We start from the raw sequence: 19,991 nt of genomic DNA on the forward strand, positions 1-19,991 counted from the left end.
GGAGCTCAAGGACGGTTTCTACATGCTTTAGATGCTCGATGTGCTGCGGCATTACGTGGCGATCCACCACGCATTTACCTTCTGTCGATCACAGTCAATAGGCCATCCAGTGAACCGCTGGGCCCTATATCACAGGAATGTCGGCCTCGTTGCTCTGTATACTGGGTATCATTAGGCCCTATGTACTGCAGACTCTCTGTTGGCCGTAGGGCTAATGTGTGGGCGACAGGAGGGTATGGGGTTAGCCTCCGTTCAGTAGTAACAGCTTCCACGCCCACTTGTGCTCTGACTGCAGTGCTTCTGAGGGCCTCTCAGGTAGGGCCGCTACTTCAATTCGGGTCTTTCCCCAGAATAGTCATTAAGGTGCCCCCACATGCTTGGGACAGGACTTCTCAAGTAGGGGACTCCAGGCCACCCTATAAATGATGGGCAGAGCCACTCCGCCAGGTGCCGTAGCTGCTGTGATAGATAATTGCTTGTGGGTGCTGCGTGGACTCACGGGGACACATAGGCCTCGCGTCAACCCAGGCTCCATGCTATTCACTGATCCATGAAGACGGGCTCTCCGGCAGGGGGATGCAAGGCAGACGCCAGCTTCCAGAGGACGGCTCCAACCTTGCGACGCCGCGTCTCTGGATAGGGGGGCAATTGGGGCTGCATCGGAGTTCCGTCCGGTCAGCCCACAAGCCCTCATGGCAACTTCTGATCCTTGTTGCGTCCCCCTCTCGGAGGCACCAGTAGCTCCCTCGGGGTAATGATCTCTGTTAGCAGTGAGACCGGGGGCCGCAACGCTTCACCCTGCAGCTTCTGTTGCAAGGCCCTCAGAGGAGGTGGGCGTGTTTCTCTGGCACGACTAGAGGTAGGCCGCATCCGGGTCCAGGGTGAGGGTCACCTCACAGGCCATGGTGTCTTCGATTTTGCTCGTGATTCGAGCAACTCTCAGTCCCTGGGGTGTTCTTGTATCTCCAGAAGGATCAGAGGGGGAAAATTCACAATTAGAGAATCGGGATCGTGAAGGATTTATTAACAGGCTTGCGGAGCAACTCTAAAATGCAGCCATCTTTGGGCCAGGCAAGCTCCACCCCCTTCTTCTCAAAGCATTTACTTGCAGATGGCAAGAGGAGTTACCACCACTGTGGAACTGTCCCATAAATTACACAGAAGATGAGCCTGTTTTTTGGTTTTTCACCTATGTTATATTAGGATCAGAATACATTGGCTCAAACTAATTTTGAAGACTAGCAGAGGTAGATCTAGACAAGAAGCTCTTCTTCTATGTAAAGATGCACCAGTTACGTAGATTCTATACAGCACATCTAATGTTATATGTAGAGCTGGATGCTTAAAAGAAACCCTGAGCGTAGTTTGCGTAGTCGCGCTACGCTACGCGAAGTGCACTTTGCCCTACGTCGCGCTATGTGTAGCTACGTGAACTGCATAGTGCAGTAGGGAAATGCTGTTCGCAATGATTGCACAGTGCCTGATGCTTGTCCGCACTGTGCAATCATTGCGAACGGCATCATGCACAGTGCAAGCGGTCGTTTTCTGCCGTTCGAGTAGATTTGTACTCGAGCGGCAGCTTTCTCAACGTGGACTGGTAGTTTTTCATCGCGAGCGGTCGCGAGCATACGCGACCACTCGCAATGACAAACCTGACCTCCCCGCATTGAGAATCTCACCGGGAGATTCATTTTCCACGCTCGCGATCGGCAACTTGATGTTGCCGATGCACTGTGCTACTTGCAATTCGCGTAGCGCGTGGTTGCGCTCGCTACGCAAACTCCGCGAGCATAGCGTAGTTTTCCGCCCAGGGTTACTTAAAAGGCACATTTTATAACTTTGCCCAAATAGGTATTGTCATTACGGTTAATTCATACATGCCAGCCATTGGAATTTGGAAAGTTTCCCCACTTTGTTTGCCATTTTAGGGAATTAGAATAAAGACCTTATGGGTTCAAGGTCAAAACAATTGATGGTATAGTATAAAAAGTCTCTCACATATGTATTTTCTTGGTTATAAATATAATTTATTATCGATATTCTGTGATTTAATACTGTTATATGAAATTATTTGAACTATTCATTTTTATCGTGTTTTGTATGATTTTCTGGATTATGTTATTGGTTATTAATAAATAAATATTATTGTTTAACAACAGCATCCATAACATAAGCACCAATAAACAATTACCTTTGGACTGTGAGAGATATAAATGGTCAATATAACTCAATTGTAAGACCTAATCAGGAGCATGAGTAATATATATTCAAGAAGGTAAAATAAAAAAGGGGTCATGCCGTTCAGACCAAGGAGAACCATGGTCATGAAGGACGTCCTGTCAGTTTGGAAGCCAACCCCTCACAGTAATATGATAAAAGTCCTTCATTCTTCATAAATGGGTTCAATACTATGTTAAAAAAAAATTGCATGTCTGAGCACCAGTCATTTTCACAGATACAGCCCATTCAGTTTGTATTACTGTAAGTCTGGTTTTCCAGCTTTTCCAAACATTAAGGAAGACTAGTCATACCAAAGCAATAAACCACATTATTTAACAGCAATTTGGTAACAGGCTAACCTTCTCTAATTAACCTTACTAAATACCCAGGTACTACCAACAGGGCCACATGAGCAAACTAACATTACATGAGAATGAGATTGCAATTCAACTGAGAAAAAGTGTTATAAATATTTTAAAGTAATTTTAGAGACCCAAAAATATATTTTAAAAGCAAAGTACAAAAATACTTAAATTGAAGCTGCAAAAGCATTTTCATTTTCATTGTGGTGTACTCATTCAGAGATTTGTGATCTGTTATTTTGTTCGACATGGGTTGTTTAAATAAATCTAATTTACTCTATTTTATACCATTAAATAAGACAGACTGCAAATACTATGAGCTTACTGAGCCCATTGAAATCATTGCCTGCTAATCTGGCTATCCCTTTTAGATTATATCATCTATCTTCTTGCTTGATGTTTTAGTATATTTATTCCGTAGTTCTATCTTCTATTCTTGGGTCCTTATTACAAGCCGGGCGGACTGTAGTTCTCTCACCTCCCAGGTCCCTAATACATTTAAAACTTTCCTTTATGATAACTAGGAAAACTTTAATTCTATGGCAGGACCCGGAGGTGAGGATTATGCTAGTTTAAAGCTTATCCATCACCAGAGCCTCAATAGAGGAGACTGGCTTGAAATAAAACCTTTTGAAGGTTGAACCCGACGACGAGTCTGCTGCATTCAGAATATCCTCTAAGCAGGCTCCCAAAGCAAAAGCTTTTGAGGCCATCGCCCCTCGAACAGAGTTCGCGCCAAAGATCTTGGTATCAATCCTTGCTTCCTGCATGTTCCACCGCACCCATCGCGCGATAGTCGGTGATAAGACTACTTGGAAAGATGTCCTCAAAGCAATCAACAGGTGCTTCTCCTCATGAGGACGAAGCTCCTCCGTCATAGTCTCATCTGCCTTGATGCACCTGACAGTGCACAACTTGGGTAACTCTGGAAAGGCAAGATAAGATATCACTTGGGAATTACATTTTGTTCGTTTAGCGGCATGAAAGGGTCTCCATCTGGGGTCAAGGATCTTCCCATAATGTCTAGGGCCCTGACATCTGATATCTCCTTACAGGAGATCAGGCACAACAGAATGGCCAATTTAACCAACAACTTTTTCAGGAAAGGTACCTGTTACTTGACAATGAAGACAATAGGTTTAAAACTTTATTCACATCTCAAAGACCTGAGTACCTGGCCTCAGGACGAAGGGGCAGTCTATAATGCCATGTAGCAATTTCTTAACCAGAGAATTTTCTCCCACTGGTAAGTCTGCAATCATGGCGTGGCCTCCGGCGACCGCTGATATACACGGCGTGGTCTGTGAAGATTGCTGATCTAAATGTATTGACCGATCTATAAGCCATTCCTCCTGCCGCTAATGAGACCTCGAAATTCAGGATGTGGACAATGTCTACCCCACGGGATCCAGACTCTGTTGCAAACACCAACTCATTCATTGAGACCTGGCCGATCGATACCTCTTGACTGTACCCTCCACCCAAGCTCGAGAGAGAAGGTCTGCTGCATCTCTCAATAGGCCAGGGATGTGCCATTGTGACCAGTAATCCTCCCCGCCATAAGCTGGAGGCTGCTGTTTGTTACCAGATGATGAGGACTCCTGGAGGGGTCGCAAAGGAGATGAGGATATTGGTGGAGATGGGCTGGAGAAGCCCAAGAAAGTTCCATCAGAACTGGAAACCACTCTTGCAACTTCCACACCAGGGTGATCACTACTAGCAAAAACATGTGCCTCTCAGTAGAGATGGTGTAGTTGGCTCTGCCGAGAAATATACTGGTCCGTTGGGCCCAACTGGACAGTAAATCTTGGGGGGCCAAAGTACCGGATACCTTGGCATATCTGTCGCCATATCAAAGATCGTAACGAGTGGGCCAGTGATGTCCAGGAGCTTGTCCTTGCAAGACCAATAGGAAAGGTTGATAACCTTCTTACGGTCCTCAATGTATTTGGCCAGAAAAGTGGTCATACGTTTATCTATCTCAGGCGTGATGGCCACTTTCCCATCCAAATACGGGCGGCGGCATTGAGCCCAAAGGTGGTTTCTAACCTCCTGATCAAGGGGTTTACGGAGCCTACCGGCCACATATTTAGCCACATCATCACCGGGAGTCCACTCAGAGGAGCGGGGATGCATGAGGTCCTCAGGACTAAGAGATCTGACTGAGGGTCAGTGGGTTCCTCCGCAGTGGGCCGTGACCCAGTGGGGGGATAGGATGATGGTCTCCAGGATCTGTCGTGATCGGACTCACCTTCTGTACACCATAGAGGAACCATCTGAAGGCAGAGGGGTGGAAGTGGGTTCGGTCTCACTGGGTTGTGAGCAGCCGTTGGGATTCGGCAATTCCGCAGGCGTAGAGGGGTTTGTGCCTAAAAACACCCTTTTCACCCTGGCAAAAGCATCCAGGTCCACCCTTGAGTCTTGTGGGCATTTGTGTGGGTTCTCAGAGTGGGGGGTAAAGGCTAGCTCTGGAGGTTTGGGGGCGGAGGCCCAGGAAGGTCTTCCCTCAGTGCGAGGGGTTGCAGGCATAATTGTGCCATATCATGAGGCTCTTCTCTAGAGGGGCCATTGCGTCTGTGACGCCTTAATTATGGAGGCGTCTACTGCATCGCAGAACTCATCTGTGTTGGGGAAGTATTCAATGTCCTCCTCTTCCTCATAATATTTCCCATACTCCTCCATGGGGTCTGTGAGGTAAGTGTACCTGGTCTATACGTGTGCATCAGTGGCCACCCACCAGTTAAGAGGGAATCAGATTATATGTGGTGGGACACCAGTAGCGTACCACAGCCTGCACCAGCCCTTGTGAGGCCTTTAATAAAGGAGACGGACAGACAACCCCAGATCTTGGCAGGCGTAGGGGACTGGCAGGCAAAAAGTCTTGAAGTCCTGAATATGTATAATTTTATGGGTATGGCCCAAGAATGCAGATCACAGTCCTTGCAAGGCTCCAAAAGTGGGTTTAAGCCAGGCAGACAACTCACCCTTATTCAAATAAAACAGGCACTATCTGACCGGGAATGGTAACCTGGGCAACATCGACTTCGCTGAGGAGTAACTGGTCGTGACCGTGTCTTACCCTGTAGGGTGTTTAAGCTCCAGGCTGGCGGGGCACTCAGCTCATTACTTCCGCGGGCTGAGGCGCTCAGTGATGTCTGAAACTGACGCGTGCTCTGTGGCCCAACAAGACAGGGTGCGTCCTAAGCAAGTTGCGGGGAAGGGCGCATGCTGTCTAGCGGTTGACTGACAGCCGCGCACCCTGGCCCAGAAGCCCTCAGATGAAAGACATTGACTTGGCAAGCGACTGTGAAGGAGCGACGCAGCGTTCCAACAGTCACTTCTCAACGAGGTGTGAGCACCTCCAACAAATCTGAAAAGGCAAAAAAATCACAAGCAGTGATAAAGAAACGTGAAAGGGACCAGAGTCCCAGTACTCAACTGACAGAGCTGCTACCAGCGAAGAAAGAGGACAATAGATAAAAGACAACACCGTTTACGGACGATGGCAGCGCCTGATTGGACATGAACTTGTTTATTTGCAAACTTCATTGTTCCCTGGAATTATGGGAAATGAAGGGTTTTTTCTTGTTATTGTTAACAGTTTAATATGGCTGCTAGTTCAATAAATGAAGAGCATAATCCTCGCCTACGGGTCCTGCCATAGAATTCTGTCCCACCTGATCATGACTGGCCCAGTGTCGCCGCAGCCAGTTGTCGATCTCTTGAATCTATCCTTTTGGCTGCCCCTCCTTACTGTTTATTTCTTCTCTACACCTCTTTCTTCTAAATGTTTATTCCTACCGTGTATTATGACCGTTTGTCTTTATTTAATACATCTGCCTATCGGTTATTAGCTAGCATGTGTCTGAAGATCTCGGCTTTCTGCTTTTATATGTTGTCTTATCTATTTTTGGTAGCTGCTGGTATTATCTACATAGCTGTATCACCTATCTGTTAGTGCCTTCTATGAACACTATTAGTCTATCTAGTCCATCTGTTTCCTATCTAAACCATTCATTTGTTTAGTTATTTTGTGCCTGACTCTTTCTTCATTCCCAGTTATTTCCAGGTTCTGAAAATGTGTTGAAGTGATTGGATAAACAAATATATGATAATTAATTACTTTCTTATATTCCTTGTTATTTAAAGGCTTCAGCAAACCATCAGTGCCTTACAGAGAGAACCAAGCTCTCCTTATCGGCCGGGGACAGAGACTGGTGAGGACTCCTTGATATCCTGGGCTGGAGTACCAAAGAGTAACAAAACCCCTCCTGCAAATGGACAGCAGAACTTGCCCATCCTAGTTAGAAAAATGGAAAAAGAGCTGTCCGGGCGAGAGACTCAAACACTGAACTCGGAGACTGAACCACTCACTTGCAAGACCGGAGCAGACTGCAAAGGGAATGGTCTTCTGTCCAAGAATACTAAAAACTCCCTGCGGCTGCCAGATGACCTCAATAAGGTGCACCCCAGCCCTGGAGAGAAAGGGGAGCCAGGGCGCATCTCCAATGGGTACTCAGCTGTTCAAAGCACTATCCTGTGCAGTGGTACAGGGGATCGAGAGGACACCCAGACCACTGCTGCCGTGCCGATGACTACCACTCTCACTGCCTGCGGGATCCAGACTCAGCAGCTCCTTGAACTGGAAGAGAGAGAGACATGGAGCAAAAAGATGGACTTTCTTCTCTCAGTCATTGGGTATGCAGTGGACCTCGGCAATGTTTGGAGGTTTCCATACATCTGTTACCAGAATGGAGGAGGTGAGTGACAAACCAGAAGCAATACTTAAAATGAAAACTTTTGAAATACTGTTGTAATAAAGACAGCTGGTTGTTTAGCTTTTCGGATGAGTCACTGCCAGTATTGTATTGACATCTATTAAGCTTTCAATAAGATATGCAAATAACAATAACAGTGGTTTTCTTGGAGGAAGCCACAAGCTGAGCTTCCTTAGCTAGATAAAAAACATGCAAAAATTATGTTTACAATCAAATTTAATTCAACGTAGACATAAAATGAAAGATAGTACATATCTCTCAACATAAGGTATGTGCTCGAACAAACCGCATAGTTATCATGAATAGTGACAAAACTGACTGATAGTGCAATAGGTGCTTATTAAAACAAAAACAGGTACTCAATGCCGTAGACTGAAGAGCAATACAATAAAAAAAAATACTCAATTGTTGAGAACAATTCCAACGAACTATCATGAATATCATAGAGGCTTCAACCTCATAAAACATGTCCATGTGGTCTACAATAAGAGTATATGGTCGCAACTACAAGAATAAATTATATAAACATATTTTATCCCACGATTTTCCTTTGACACACATTGTTAGAAAACATGAGCATGTTAGATTTACCATAAAGGCAAGTTGGCCAATGTCCGGCTATCTGTTAGAGTATCCCCCACAAAGTGTCAGTACTGAAGAATTGTGCCTAGGGTATGAAAAACCAATTCTTAAAAAAACAGTACCTATAGTGTACTGCTCTTCAGGTACCAAACAAGATTTACAAGCCAATGAGTGCAGAAAACCCAATTAGAATAAGCAAATCAATAAATCTAATCAAAATGTTCATTCAATATAGCGGCAGCCCCAAGTGCATAACTGTGCCATCACGCTGGTTAAACCGTCAATAATTAACCTGTAATAACTCACAAACAAGTTGCAAATCTGCCCGAGACAACCTATATTGCAATCATAATATTTTTGCCATTTGTTTTCATTGCCCCCAATACAGACATCGTATGTAATCCCTTGACATATTAGCACCAGCAACCAAGAAACCCTCCAGCTCATTAAAAGTAGAGTATCCCACAGACAAATTGGTTACCTATAATGGCAGCTGGTATTTGAATTGGGAACAATGCCATTACACTGATTATGCAATTCGACAAATTATGACCGTATCAAATTGGAACCAAACCTCTCTTTCACAAACCCTGTTTTTTTTTTCCGGATGAAAGAGAGCAGGACAGTGTAGCCCCATAAGCTGTCATTATATGAGTTAAAAATAGAGACTATGGGCCAGATGTACGACCCTTTCATTTAGCGCCTCCCAATTTGCTACTTATTGCAAGTCGCAAATTGCGAGGCGCTAAATGAAATCTACAAAAGTTTTATTACACTGTTTTGCGATTTCCAATGAGGTCGCAAATTGCGAGGCTCATTAATATTAATGAGCCTCTCACAATGTGCGAGCCCATTGAGAATGCCAGCCCTCCCAGGGAAGGTGGCCTGCTGGGCTCAGCAGACCACCATGTCTGGGACTGCTTTTTAATAAAGCAGCTGTTTTCTTTAATGCAGCCCGTTTTCCTAAAAGATAAACGAGATGCATTTAAAAAACAAATTTAAAAAATGAAACGTTTTCGTTTCATTTTTTAAGTGCAGGCAGTGGTCCCTGTGACTACTGCCTGCCCTTAAAAAATATTTGTAGAGACAGTCACAAAGTGGAAGGAGTCACCTGAGAACCCCTTCTAAATTGAGACTGCATTACCACCCTCTTGAAGAGTGTGGTAATTTGCAAGTTGTTTGTGACCGCAATTGCAGTCACCGAACATTCACACATAGCATTGCGGACGCAATTAGGAAGGGAATGCCCCTCCCTAATTGCAACTCGCAATTCCTAAATAGCGAGTCGCAAATAAATTGTGACTCGCTATTTAGGAATTGTACATGGCCAACAGTGATTTTGCATCCGCAAACGGGTTTGCAAACCCGTTTGCGCATGCAAAATCGCGTCGTACATCTGGCCGTATGCCTTTAAGAACCCAGGGACCACCAATATCAATTGGTTGCCTCATTTCTTTTTGAGGTGATGCAGATAATATTTAGGTCCAATGATTACCTCTGTCCCCTCTACCGAGGAGGAGGGAGGATTGCTTAGGACTTTAATAGAAATTCCCCTACGAGAGAACAGGAGTTACAGGTAAGAAACAATTCCTTCTCTTGTAGGTGATTTCCATTGATAGTCATAAGCACTGAAAACAGTAGCAAGCTCAAACCTACTAACAGCGGTGAAGAAGACAGAGGATGAACTAAGGTAGCAATAGATTTCTGATGGAGGCCTTTCCTACTTGACTGTCTGCTCTAGCATCAGAGTCTAGGCAACAGTGCTTGGTAAATGCATGAAGAGATCTCCACGTGGCTGCTTTGCAAATATCCGGTATAGAGATATTCCTCAATAAAGCAGAAGTTGCTGCTTTAACTCTAGTGGAGTGCTCTTTATGTTTAGTTGATAGTGTCTTGTTAGCTTTTTGATAGCAAAATAGGATACAGAGAACTATCCATTGGGAAATGGATTGCTTGGAAGTGGCTAATCTCATAAGGGCCAGACCATAGTTGATAGACAATTGGTTTGATCTGCATATGTCCCTTGTCTTATCAATATAAAACTTCAAGACTCTTCTTACATCTAGAAAATGAAGAGATCATTCAGCTGAAGTAAAGGGATCCTGAACGAATGTTAGTTATGATATGGTTTGATTAACACCGTAGTCCAAAAAAACCTTAGGGAGTAATTTCGAGTGAGTGCTCATAACCACTTTGCTGGAGTGAAAAACTATGTATGGTACATGACAGCATAATGTTTGAATCCTGCTAACACTGCAGGCTGATGTGATCTCCACAAGAAAAGCGGTTTTCCTTAACAGATGTTGTAGAGATGCCTTGTAAATCGGCTCTAAAGGATCCTGCAAAAGCTGTGAAAGGACTACATTGAGTTCCCAGGGAGGTGAAGGACACCTAATGGGAGGGAAAACCTTCTTCAACCCTTCTAGAAAATCCTTGATCACAAGTATTTTGAAAGAAGAGGTTTGTGATGAATATTTTCTGTATGCAGTACGAGCTGCCAAGTAAACCTTTCTAGAAGAGAATTTGCCAAATGTAGTAAGTATGGAAGAATTACATCTTCCTGGCAAGTTGTAGGGTCCACGTTCTTATAGGAACATCACAAGCAAACTCTTTCATCTGAAGCCATATGCGGAACGTGTTGAAGGCCGCTTAGCTTCTTTGAGGCTGTCCATGCAGTCTTGTGTCAGATTAAAGTGTCTGTACTTCACTAGCTCAGGAGTCAAGCAACCATATTTAAGGAGGAGACATTGTGGTGAACCAACAGGCCTCCGAAGTTTGTTAGCAGGTCTGGTCTGCATGGCAGCATGAGATGTGGACGCTCTGACCTGCGAACAAGGTCAATGAACAATCCCTGACATGGTCACTTTGGAGCTATTAGGATCAACTTGGCTCTCGAGTGGGACAGCTTAATGAGGATTGATGGGAATAGGGGAATCAGCGGAAAGGCGTAGAGAAATTTGCTGGACCAGGCGATCCATAGGGCATCCCCCATTGTCCCTGGCTGTAAGTACCTGGTGGCGAAGCTTTGGCATTTTTTGTTTTCTGCGGTGGTGAAAAAGTCAATGGCTGGAGTGCCCGACAGTTTAATGATGTTTTGTATGGTGTTGTTGTGTAAGAGCCACTCGTGTTTTTCTTGCAGGCTCTGCTGAGAGAATCTGCCTGAGCATTTTGGACACCTGGAAAGTCAGTTGCCATGATCATCCGGTCCCTGGCTATGAGTCATTTCGAGATTGTTTTGGCCTCGTGTGATGGGGCAAAGACCTCGTATCTCCATGCTTGTTGAGGTAGTACGTGGTGGTTGTATTGTCTGTCTGAACAAGCAGGGACTAGGATCTGAACGATGAACTTCAGCACCCGACGGACTGCGCATAGTTCAAGGAGACTGATAAGATATGTTATCTCTCTCTGTGACCACTTGCCTTGAATTTGAAGGTCATCCATGTCAGCTCCCCTTCCCAGTAGTGATCAGTCCATCACTTTTGTTTGAAGTTGGCTGGGGAGCGCCACCATTTCAGGGACAGCTTTGCATGAAGGGATAGTTTTATCATGTCTTCCCAATTGTCTGTCAGTTGGTTCCTCTGATCCTCTAGGCATTCCTGCAGAGGTCACATGTGGAGATGGGCATTCAGCGTGAGGAATATGCAGGAGGACATAAAGCCGGGAAGCGAGACCACTATTCTCACTGTTGGATGAGAGCCTTTCATGAGAGAATGACACTTCTGCTGAAGAAAGGATACGTGCCTCTCCTCCGAAGGACACACTCTTACCAGTATTGTGTCAATGGAGGCTCCCAGATAATGTAAGGTTTGAACCGGGATAAGCATTGACTTGCTGAGGTTGACATTAAGCCCTAACCTTTGGAAGAGATTGCAAGTCCAGTTGCAATGAAGCTGGGCTTCCTGAGACTCTGACGCCTTGATTAGCCAATCGTCTAGGTATGAGTAGAAGAATATTCTGTTCTTCCTGAATTGGGAAGCAACTACTGATGCACTAGGAGAATGTTCTGACTGCTGACTTCAGGCTTAATGGAAGTACTTGTTACTAATAATGGTCCTGCCCCACTACAAACCTCAAGAATTTCCAATGCTTTCTGGTGATTGGAATATGAAAGTATGCGTCTTGAAGGTCGGTGGAACAGATCCAATCCCCCTGGTGTAATTGGGGATAGATTTGTTGTAATGCCAGCATTGAGATCTTTTCTTGTAGAATCCATCTGTTGGCTGTTTTGAGGTCAAGTATGGATCTGAAACCGTTCTTGTCTTTTTTCTTCACCAGAAAGTATCTGGAATAAATGTCTGTCCTTCATTGTTTGTGAGGAATGGGTTCCACCCCCTTCTTTTGCAAGAGGATGCCGACTTCCGATCATAGCAACAGGAGTTGGAAACTGGGCAGTTTCTGAGGAATGGACGGTGTAGGACTGGTGAATTCGAGACAATATACATTTTGCACAATATTCAGAACCCAGGCGTCTTGTGTTCTGTTTTGCCATTCTGCCAGATAACGGGAAATGTGTCTCCCCACCAGAGTGGGTAATGAGAAATGTTCCCCCCCACCAGAGTGGATAACAGAAGAGGGGGAAGTAGTAAGTCAGGGAGTTGTTCCTGATGGCTGTCTGCCTCCTTGAGCAGGCTGCTGGGTGGATCTTCCCCCAGTCTGCTTCCCTTGGTATGGCTGATAAGGGTGTTGGTGCTGTTGCTGTTGTCCCTGATACCACTGAGGGGTGTAAACCATCTGAGAATAGAAATGGTATTGGTAGAGCCTGAAAAATGTCCTCTGCTCTCTGGGTCTCTCTAAGCCGACTGCATTGAAAGTCTCCATTTCTGCTTTCATTCGTGCCATCGCATCAGTGTGGCCTCTGAAGAGGGTAGTGTCGGATAATGGGAGATTCAATATCCTCTGTTGAGACTCCGGCTTGAGGGCTGTGAGGGGGAGCAAAGAATTTCTTCTCACAGCGACACCGACGCTGTGGCAGTACTCATGTGCGGCTAAAAGGGAAGAGTCTGCTGCAGCATTAATGATTTGGTTAAAAAACATGAATCTTTCATTTCGGATTTCCATGAAGTCTTTCCCTTTATCTCTGGGGAGATGTTCAGCGAACTGCTGCATGGATTGCCATAGTGTCCTGTCATACCTGCAGAGAATTGTAGTTGTACTAGCTGTTTTTATGATGGTTACTGCAGTGCTGCAAACATTACAACCCATTAAGTCTAACTTTCGACTTCTTACCAGGAGGCATGGTGGAAGTGGGATTAGGGTGTGATGTTTTTTTGCTGTTACCACAATAACTGAGTATAGAGCTAGGTCAGTACAGAGAAAGGCAGGATGTTGTTCTAGAGGGCGATATTTATTTTGAAGCCTCGATGGAGCTGGTTTAACTGAGGCTGAAATTAGGAAAAGATCCATAGCCGGTTCTAGGAGACCTGGCAGAAGTGGCAGCAATGGTCTTGATGCTGGCCTGTGTTAAAGTATCTCAAATATTACTGATGTTGTAGGAGTGGGAATTGGCATAGCAATATTGAGTTTTGCAGCTCCACTCACCAAGACTTCTTGGTATGTGGTGATATAATTTACCGGTGATATGCGTTGAGGTGGTGACTCAAAGTGTTGGAGAGCATCATTCGGTAGAAGTAGAAGATGTATCTGTGATATGATGTCTAGAGCAAGACCATTGTGAATAGCGACATTGGCGGTAGTGCCTGGTAAATGGAGATGAGTTTGGGCTATGGCGTTGGCAGCTTGAATGATGGCGTGATCTGGACCGAGATCTGGGCCTCAGTGTGACTGGTGCTGGTGTAGGAAGCACTGGAGGTGGAGGAGGAAGAGATGAAGCTGGTGGAGGAGAATATGGTTTGATTCTTAAGAAGGGGAGTTTGTTCTGAAATACTCTAAAGCGGGAGATGAATAAATACGTCTCCTATTTTATCTTATCTCATGTAGCCTTGACGACACTGAAAGAGTCCTCACCTCGACGTGAGTATGGACCTCGACGGAGACTTTTGACGGCGCCTTGATATCGATCTGGATCTCGACAGCAACCATTGTGAGGGCCTCATAGTTTATGGGCTCTTCGACATAGAACGAGGCCTGTGTGTCGACGGCATTGTCATCGACGATGATACACCTTACCTCGACGATGATCTACGCCACTTCCTCGATGTCGAACCATGTATTGATGGCAAACAGGTCAATCATTCAATCAACTAGTATTTGTATAGAGCAGCACTGTCACCCCTAGGGTTGTCTGGGCGCTGAGGAATCAGTGTCTCAGTCGAACAGCCAGGTCTTGAGTTTCTTTCTGAAGTCCACCAGGAAGGATGCTGTACGGAAATAGAGGGGCAGGTCATTCCAGGTATTGGCGGTGACGTAGGAGAAGGAACAGTCACCACTGCGACAGATGTAGGGGATGTGTGCGAGGGCTAGAGAGGATGAATGAAGGTATCTAAAAGGCAGTTGGAAGCTCAGTCGGTGTTTGATGTAGGATGCTTCTTGGTCATGGAGGGCTTTGTAGGCACGCGTGAGGATCTTGAACTGGCATCTCTTCTGGATGGGGAGCCAGTGGAGGTTTCTGAGGTGGGGTGATGTGGGACAGTATGGGGAGGTCCAGCATGAACCTAGTTGCAGCATTCTGTATGGTCTGGAGTCTTTTAAGGAGCTGGGTGGAGATGCCGGCATAGAGAGCATTGCCATAGTCAGTCAGTCAATACAAAGTTTATTGTGAAGATTACTTAAAACTATGACAATAGAAAACATTTAAAAAGAAAAAAACATTATTGTACAAAGGCAGAAGAGAATAATGAATTGCCATGGTTGAAGTGGCTAATGACGAGGGCCTGAGTGACAGTCTTTCTGGTTTCGACAGGGATCCAGCCAAAGATTCTGCATGTAAAGTGTGTGGAAGCAGGAAGAGACGACCGCGTTGACTTGTCCTTTCATGGATAGTTGGCTGTCGAGGTTGCACGCATGGTCAGTTGGTGTGGGTCTAAGTTTGGCTGGCCACCAGCTGTGGTCCCAGACAGAGGGGATGTTTCCAAAGATCAATACTCCTGTCTTGTCCAAGTTTAGTCTAAGGCATTTGTCTCTCATACAGTTGGCTACGGTGTGGGAGTTGGTCCAAGTTCGGCTGCCAACCAGCTGTGGTCCCAGGCAGAGGTCGTATTTCTGAAGATCCGCATTTCTGTCTTGAGTCTAAGGCAGCTGTTTCTCATACAGTTGGCTACGTTGGTCATGGAGTTGGAGAAGTTGGTTCTGGCCTCGGTGAGCGAAAGGATGAGTTGATTGTAGTACGCGTGGGAGATTATGTTGAGGCCACGGGATCTGACAACATCTGCGAAGGGGGTCATAGGTGTTGACCAGGGTGGGGCTGAGGGAGGATCCTTGGGGTAAGCTGCATAAGATGTTCTTGGGTGCTGAGGTAAAGCTGTCCAGTAAGGACTGAGGTGATCCACTTGAGGGTGTCTTGCTGTATGCCGATGTTGTGGAGTCTATTGATGAGGTGGCTGCAGAAGACGGTGTCGAAAGCCACAAACAGGTTGAGAAGGATCAGAGCCACAGTTTCTCCGCAGTCAAGGAGAGTTTCTGATGTCGTCTGTAGTGGCGATCAGCGTGGTCTGGGTGCTGTGGTTGGCCCGGAATCCTGATTGTGAGGCATCCAGTAGGTGGTTTTGTCCCAGGAATTAGGTTAGCTGTTGGTTGATGACTTTCTTCAGTAATATGGCCGGGTAGGGGAGCGAGGAGATTGGTTGATAGTTTTTTAGATTGCTGGGGTCGGCAGTGGGTTTATTTAGGAGCGGTCTGACATCCGTGTTTCCATTTTCCGGGGAAGGTTGTTGTGGAGATAGAGGTGTTGAGGATGCTGGTGAGTTCAGTGCTGATTGGGTTTGAGCTGAAGTGGAAGAGGTGGTGGGGGCAGGGATTGTTGGGCGCCACGGAGTGGATGGAAGACATGATGGCTGTGGTGGTCCGGGTGATGAGCGGAGACCAGCTGGTAATTGTTTGGCTGGTGTTTGCTGGTTGGTTGAGGTTGAAAGTGGTGGGTAGGGAATTAAAGTTGCTATAGATGGTGGCAAACCTTTTGTGGCAGTAGTCTAAGAGGGTGTCGCAGAGCACTTGGGAGGGGTGGATGGTGTTCTCTGCAGCGGTTGGGTGGGAGAATTCTTTGATTATTTTGAAGAGTTCATTAGTGTGGTTGGTTGCGGTGTTGATGTGGGCGGTAATGGCTGCTTTCTTGGCTTCCTTGATGTGCAGGTGATAGTTGCTGAGTGCTGTCTTGTAAGAAACTCTGTCGGCGGGATTCTACGTGAGGCGCCATCTTTTATCCAGTTGGTAGCAGATGCGCTTGGTGGTCCTGAGCACTGGGCTGTACCAGCTGGCTTGTCTTCTGTTTTTGTGGTCTTTAGTAGGTTGTAAAGGGGCAACACTGTCGGCGAAGTAGGTGATCCAGGTGGAGAAGTTCTGGATGGTCGGGTCAAGGTCTTTTGAGGCTTCGGGTTGGGTGGTGATGAGGGCCTGAGTCCATTGAGTTCCGGTGACCTTGTTCCAGCTGCGGTGGCATGAGGTGTGACTCTTAGTGATGGTGTGTGCATCGGGGATGGTGGAGTGTATGATGGTGTGGTCTGTCCAGGTAAGTTCTGTGGTGTGGCTTAATTTAATTCTGTCGCTGGAAGTGAAAATAGGGTTGGGTGTGTGTTAGGCCTTGTGCCTAGGTTATGTGACCAGTTGGGCGATACCAATGTTGTTCAGGTTCTCTAGGAGGGCTGTGGAGTTAGCATAGTCGGGGTCAACGATTTGGAAATTGAGGTCGCCAAGTAGGACGTAGTGGTTGGAGTCTCGATGGCTGGGGGGCAGAGGGAATGAGGTTGGAGATGGCGTTACAGTAATTGGTTGGGGTCCCGAAGGTCTGTAGGTGAGGGTGTCTCTTATCGTGGTCTTTGCACCTGTCTGTAGTTGGAAGTTGAGGTGTTCCATGAGAGGCATAGGGTCGCTGGTGATGGTATAATTGATGGTTTCCTTGAAGATGATGATGATGACTATGCCTTGTTTGTTGGTGCGGTCTCAGTGCAAGTAGGTGCCGCACCTCTCCATGGTCGTGACCATTGGCGTTTTTCTCCTGTCTTCCTCTAGGCAAGCCCTCAAGAGACAGATGACAGAGCCCTGATAGAGACAGGGGCGTAAAACAGGCTCCCGCAGCCCCTGCGGTGCGGGAGCCCCCAATCCTCCAGGGTGCCCCCTCAGCACCGCACTTCAGCTGGAAAGCTCCAGATTGAGTCAGGAGGGGGCCCCTCCACGTACCCTGCAGGGGGGCCTCTTCAAGTTTTGTTACGCCACTGGGTAGAGAACTGACTCTCTCCTAGACCCGCTGTCCCACCTTAAGACTCCGTCAGTTGACTTCTTCTCTTCTAGGTACCATGGGGGAGAATTTTCTCCCTGTCCTTCAGGGTGCGTCTTGAGAAGTTCCTTCAGTGGTGACATGACTCTGAAACAGGACTCTCTGGGAGACAGATAATACAAACCTCTTGAGGGTCTGGTTTAGTGTTTTTTCTCCAACAGGTTGGGCATTTGTCGAACATAGAAGGCCTTTTTTCTGTCGGAAATACCTACATTTTCTGTCAGGAACAAACAGAAAAAGCCAAAGAGAGACCCAAAAAATTGAGTGAAATATATGTTAAAGATTTACTTGAGAATTCTGGAACAAAACAGCCAAAATTGGCCGAGCTCAATGCCCCAGAAAGAGCCTGAAAACAAAACTGAAGCAACTGCCAGCTGCTGAGCATAATTGGATACTCGTGGTCTCTGGGTTCTTAAAGGCACAGTCTCTATTTTTAACTCATATAATGACAGCCTATAAGGCTACACTGTCCTGCTCTCCTTCAGCTCTATAAAAAAAGGGTTTGTGAAAGAGATTTATGTTGTTTTCTTAAAACATCATAAAATTATACACATATACTTCCTCCTGGTCCCTTTGGGGGCAGGACTATTCAGTGCTTATGACAGTCAATAGAAATTCCCTAGGAAAGAGGTCAGGCTTATTCCACAGGAAGATATCCTAATGCCAAGGAAGGTCATACAATAAAGTCAGTAGCCCCTTTTCCTCTAGTGTCACGACTGGTGTGCAGTGCAGGGTTGTGGAATTCCTATAGCCCGAAGCCCAGGACATATAGTTTGGGGTCAAGGGCAACAAGTTTTCATATGTATTTTGTTCTTGGGACAAGGTGGCCCAACCCCCTGCAGCACAAACCCTTTGGCTGCCAGTTTGTAGTACCACATTATGAATCAGGGAAGGGCGCTGTCTGCAGTTAAGGTAATATTTTTGTCCATATAGTATTTATGGTTCATTAATTGAAAGCCTTTTTTATTAGGATGAGCGATCTAAGTAAATGTTATAAGCTCCTGACTGCACTACTGACAGTGGTTCCAGTATAGAAATGTGTACACACTTTTTCAAAGTTTAGCTATATGAGGCTATGTATAATGCTACCAGAATGCTCTCTGATTTGATGCAAATATCTGCAGAAGCGTGGAAGCAAAATTGTTGATTCTTTGCTTTCAAAATAAAATGTTCATAAAAAAATGAAAGCAGGTAAAAACATTTAGCAAAACTATTGTACAATTTCAGGTACCATTTCTTTGCAGCATCATTTAGTAACATGTGTTGATTGATGCATGCTAGTATTTCCCAAAAATATTCATAATGGAAGAGAAATGTAACCAGTTTCAATAAAATTATGGGAAACAAAAAAAAATGAGCATTGGCAAAGCCAGTAAGTCTGAAATTGGTGGTCAGCTTTTTAGTTTTGTTGATTTGTGACTTGTTTTGGCATGGTTTTTGTAAAACCTTATTGATGTGCGAGCGGCCGGGCCCTCGCCATTCTAACAAACATTGGTAAAAGCAAAAAAAAAATGTTGGTCTCAAAAAGCACACACTGCGACAGTAGTTACTGGCACTGAACAAAACTACTTTTTGTACCGATATGCTTCTTGTGAAAGAGCAGAATGCTGTCACTTACAGTGAAGCCAGCCGTTACAGAGAGAGAGAGACAGAATTTTAATAAATGCAAAAGGTCATGGTCAACGCCAGACCAAATTAGGGGCCCAATTATTAAAGAAAGTCTCAAAAGTGCGCCCCGTGGTGTATGTCCTTGCATTGAGTGCAGCTATACGGATTTTCGTGAATTCTCAAGAATTTACAGAAGTAGGACAAGAAATAGTACTCCTAGAAAATATTTGTGAACTGCATTTTAGCATGAGCAAATATGCATGTGTAGATTTGCTCATGCGAAAATCTGAGTGTTTGCATGTTCGCTTTCCCTCCAACCACTTTTTTCCCAACTCTGGAAGAAAGTTTACGTCTGCCATTGTCAGGAGAATATTTCCAAAATTTCTCAGTATGGGAAAAGATTAAAGAACAGTTGTTGAAACCCCTTAATACATGCAAGTTAGTAGGTTTGCACAGACTCAAAAGGGCTTTCTAACCCTATCACTACCTTCAGCCCCAGTATGTAGATCTGCGGAAACATGGCAACACAAGGGGATTGCAAGTATTCGAACACTACTATGGTATGAGCCCTAGCATAATCAGAGAGGCCATACTAGAGCTCTTATATAATGAAATTGCTGCCATAATGTGTTGCCGCACTACATGGCACCAAAGGGACAAGTGGATTTTGTTACAGGACAAGTTGATTTATGAAGCAACCTGCTCGATGGACAAGTAGATATTTTATTAAATTCCACACCCCTGCAGTGTTATTTACAGGCTTGTCATAACTTGAACCCACCCTCTAGTACAACCACCATAACTGCAAACCGCACTATGAATGATTCCCTTTGTAACATATTGGTGGCCATGTGTATGTATATATGTATGTGTGTCTATGCACATGAGTTGGGAAGTGCTGGCACCCAATCACATCAAATGACAAATAATCTTAATTGATGGAAGTAATAGCAATATGATGGTGTTATTTGGCGTATAATGGCATACGTAGGTGATGTTTGTCTATGTGAGCACATCTGTTTGTGTATGCACGTCTGTGCATGAGGGGATCTTGGG

At 45.4% G+C, this 19,991-nt stretch overlaps 1 protein-coding gene across 1 annotated transcript in view; it reads left to right on the top strand.

The window, feature by feature from the left end:
- Positions 1 to 19,991, top strand: part of SLC6A4 (solute carrier family 6 member 4) — a 534,306-nt gene that overhangs the window by 232,366 nt on the left and 281,949 nt on the right. Inside the window, exon 2 of the mRNA XM_085649232.1 lies at positions 6,732 to 7,342. Coding sequence (XP_085505358.1) covers positions 6,732 to 7,342 — 611 coding nt within the window. The remainder of the gene's footprint in view (positions 1 to 6,731; positions 7,343 to 19,991) is intronic.

Source organism: Triturus cristatus, chromosome 3_2, assembly GCF_964204655.1.
Source record: "Triturus cristatus chromosome 3_2, aTriCri1.1, whole genome shotgun sequence".
Classification (NCBI taxonomy): Eukaryota; Metazoa; Chordata; class Amphibia; order Caudata; family Salamandridae; genus Triturus; species Triturus cristatus.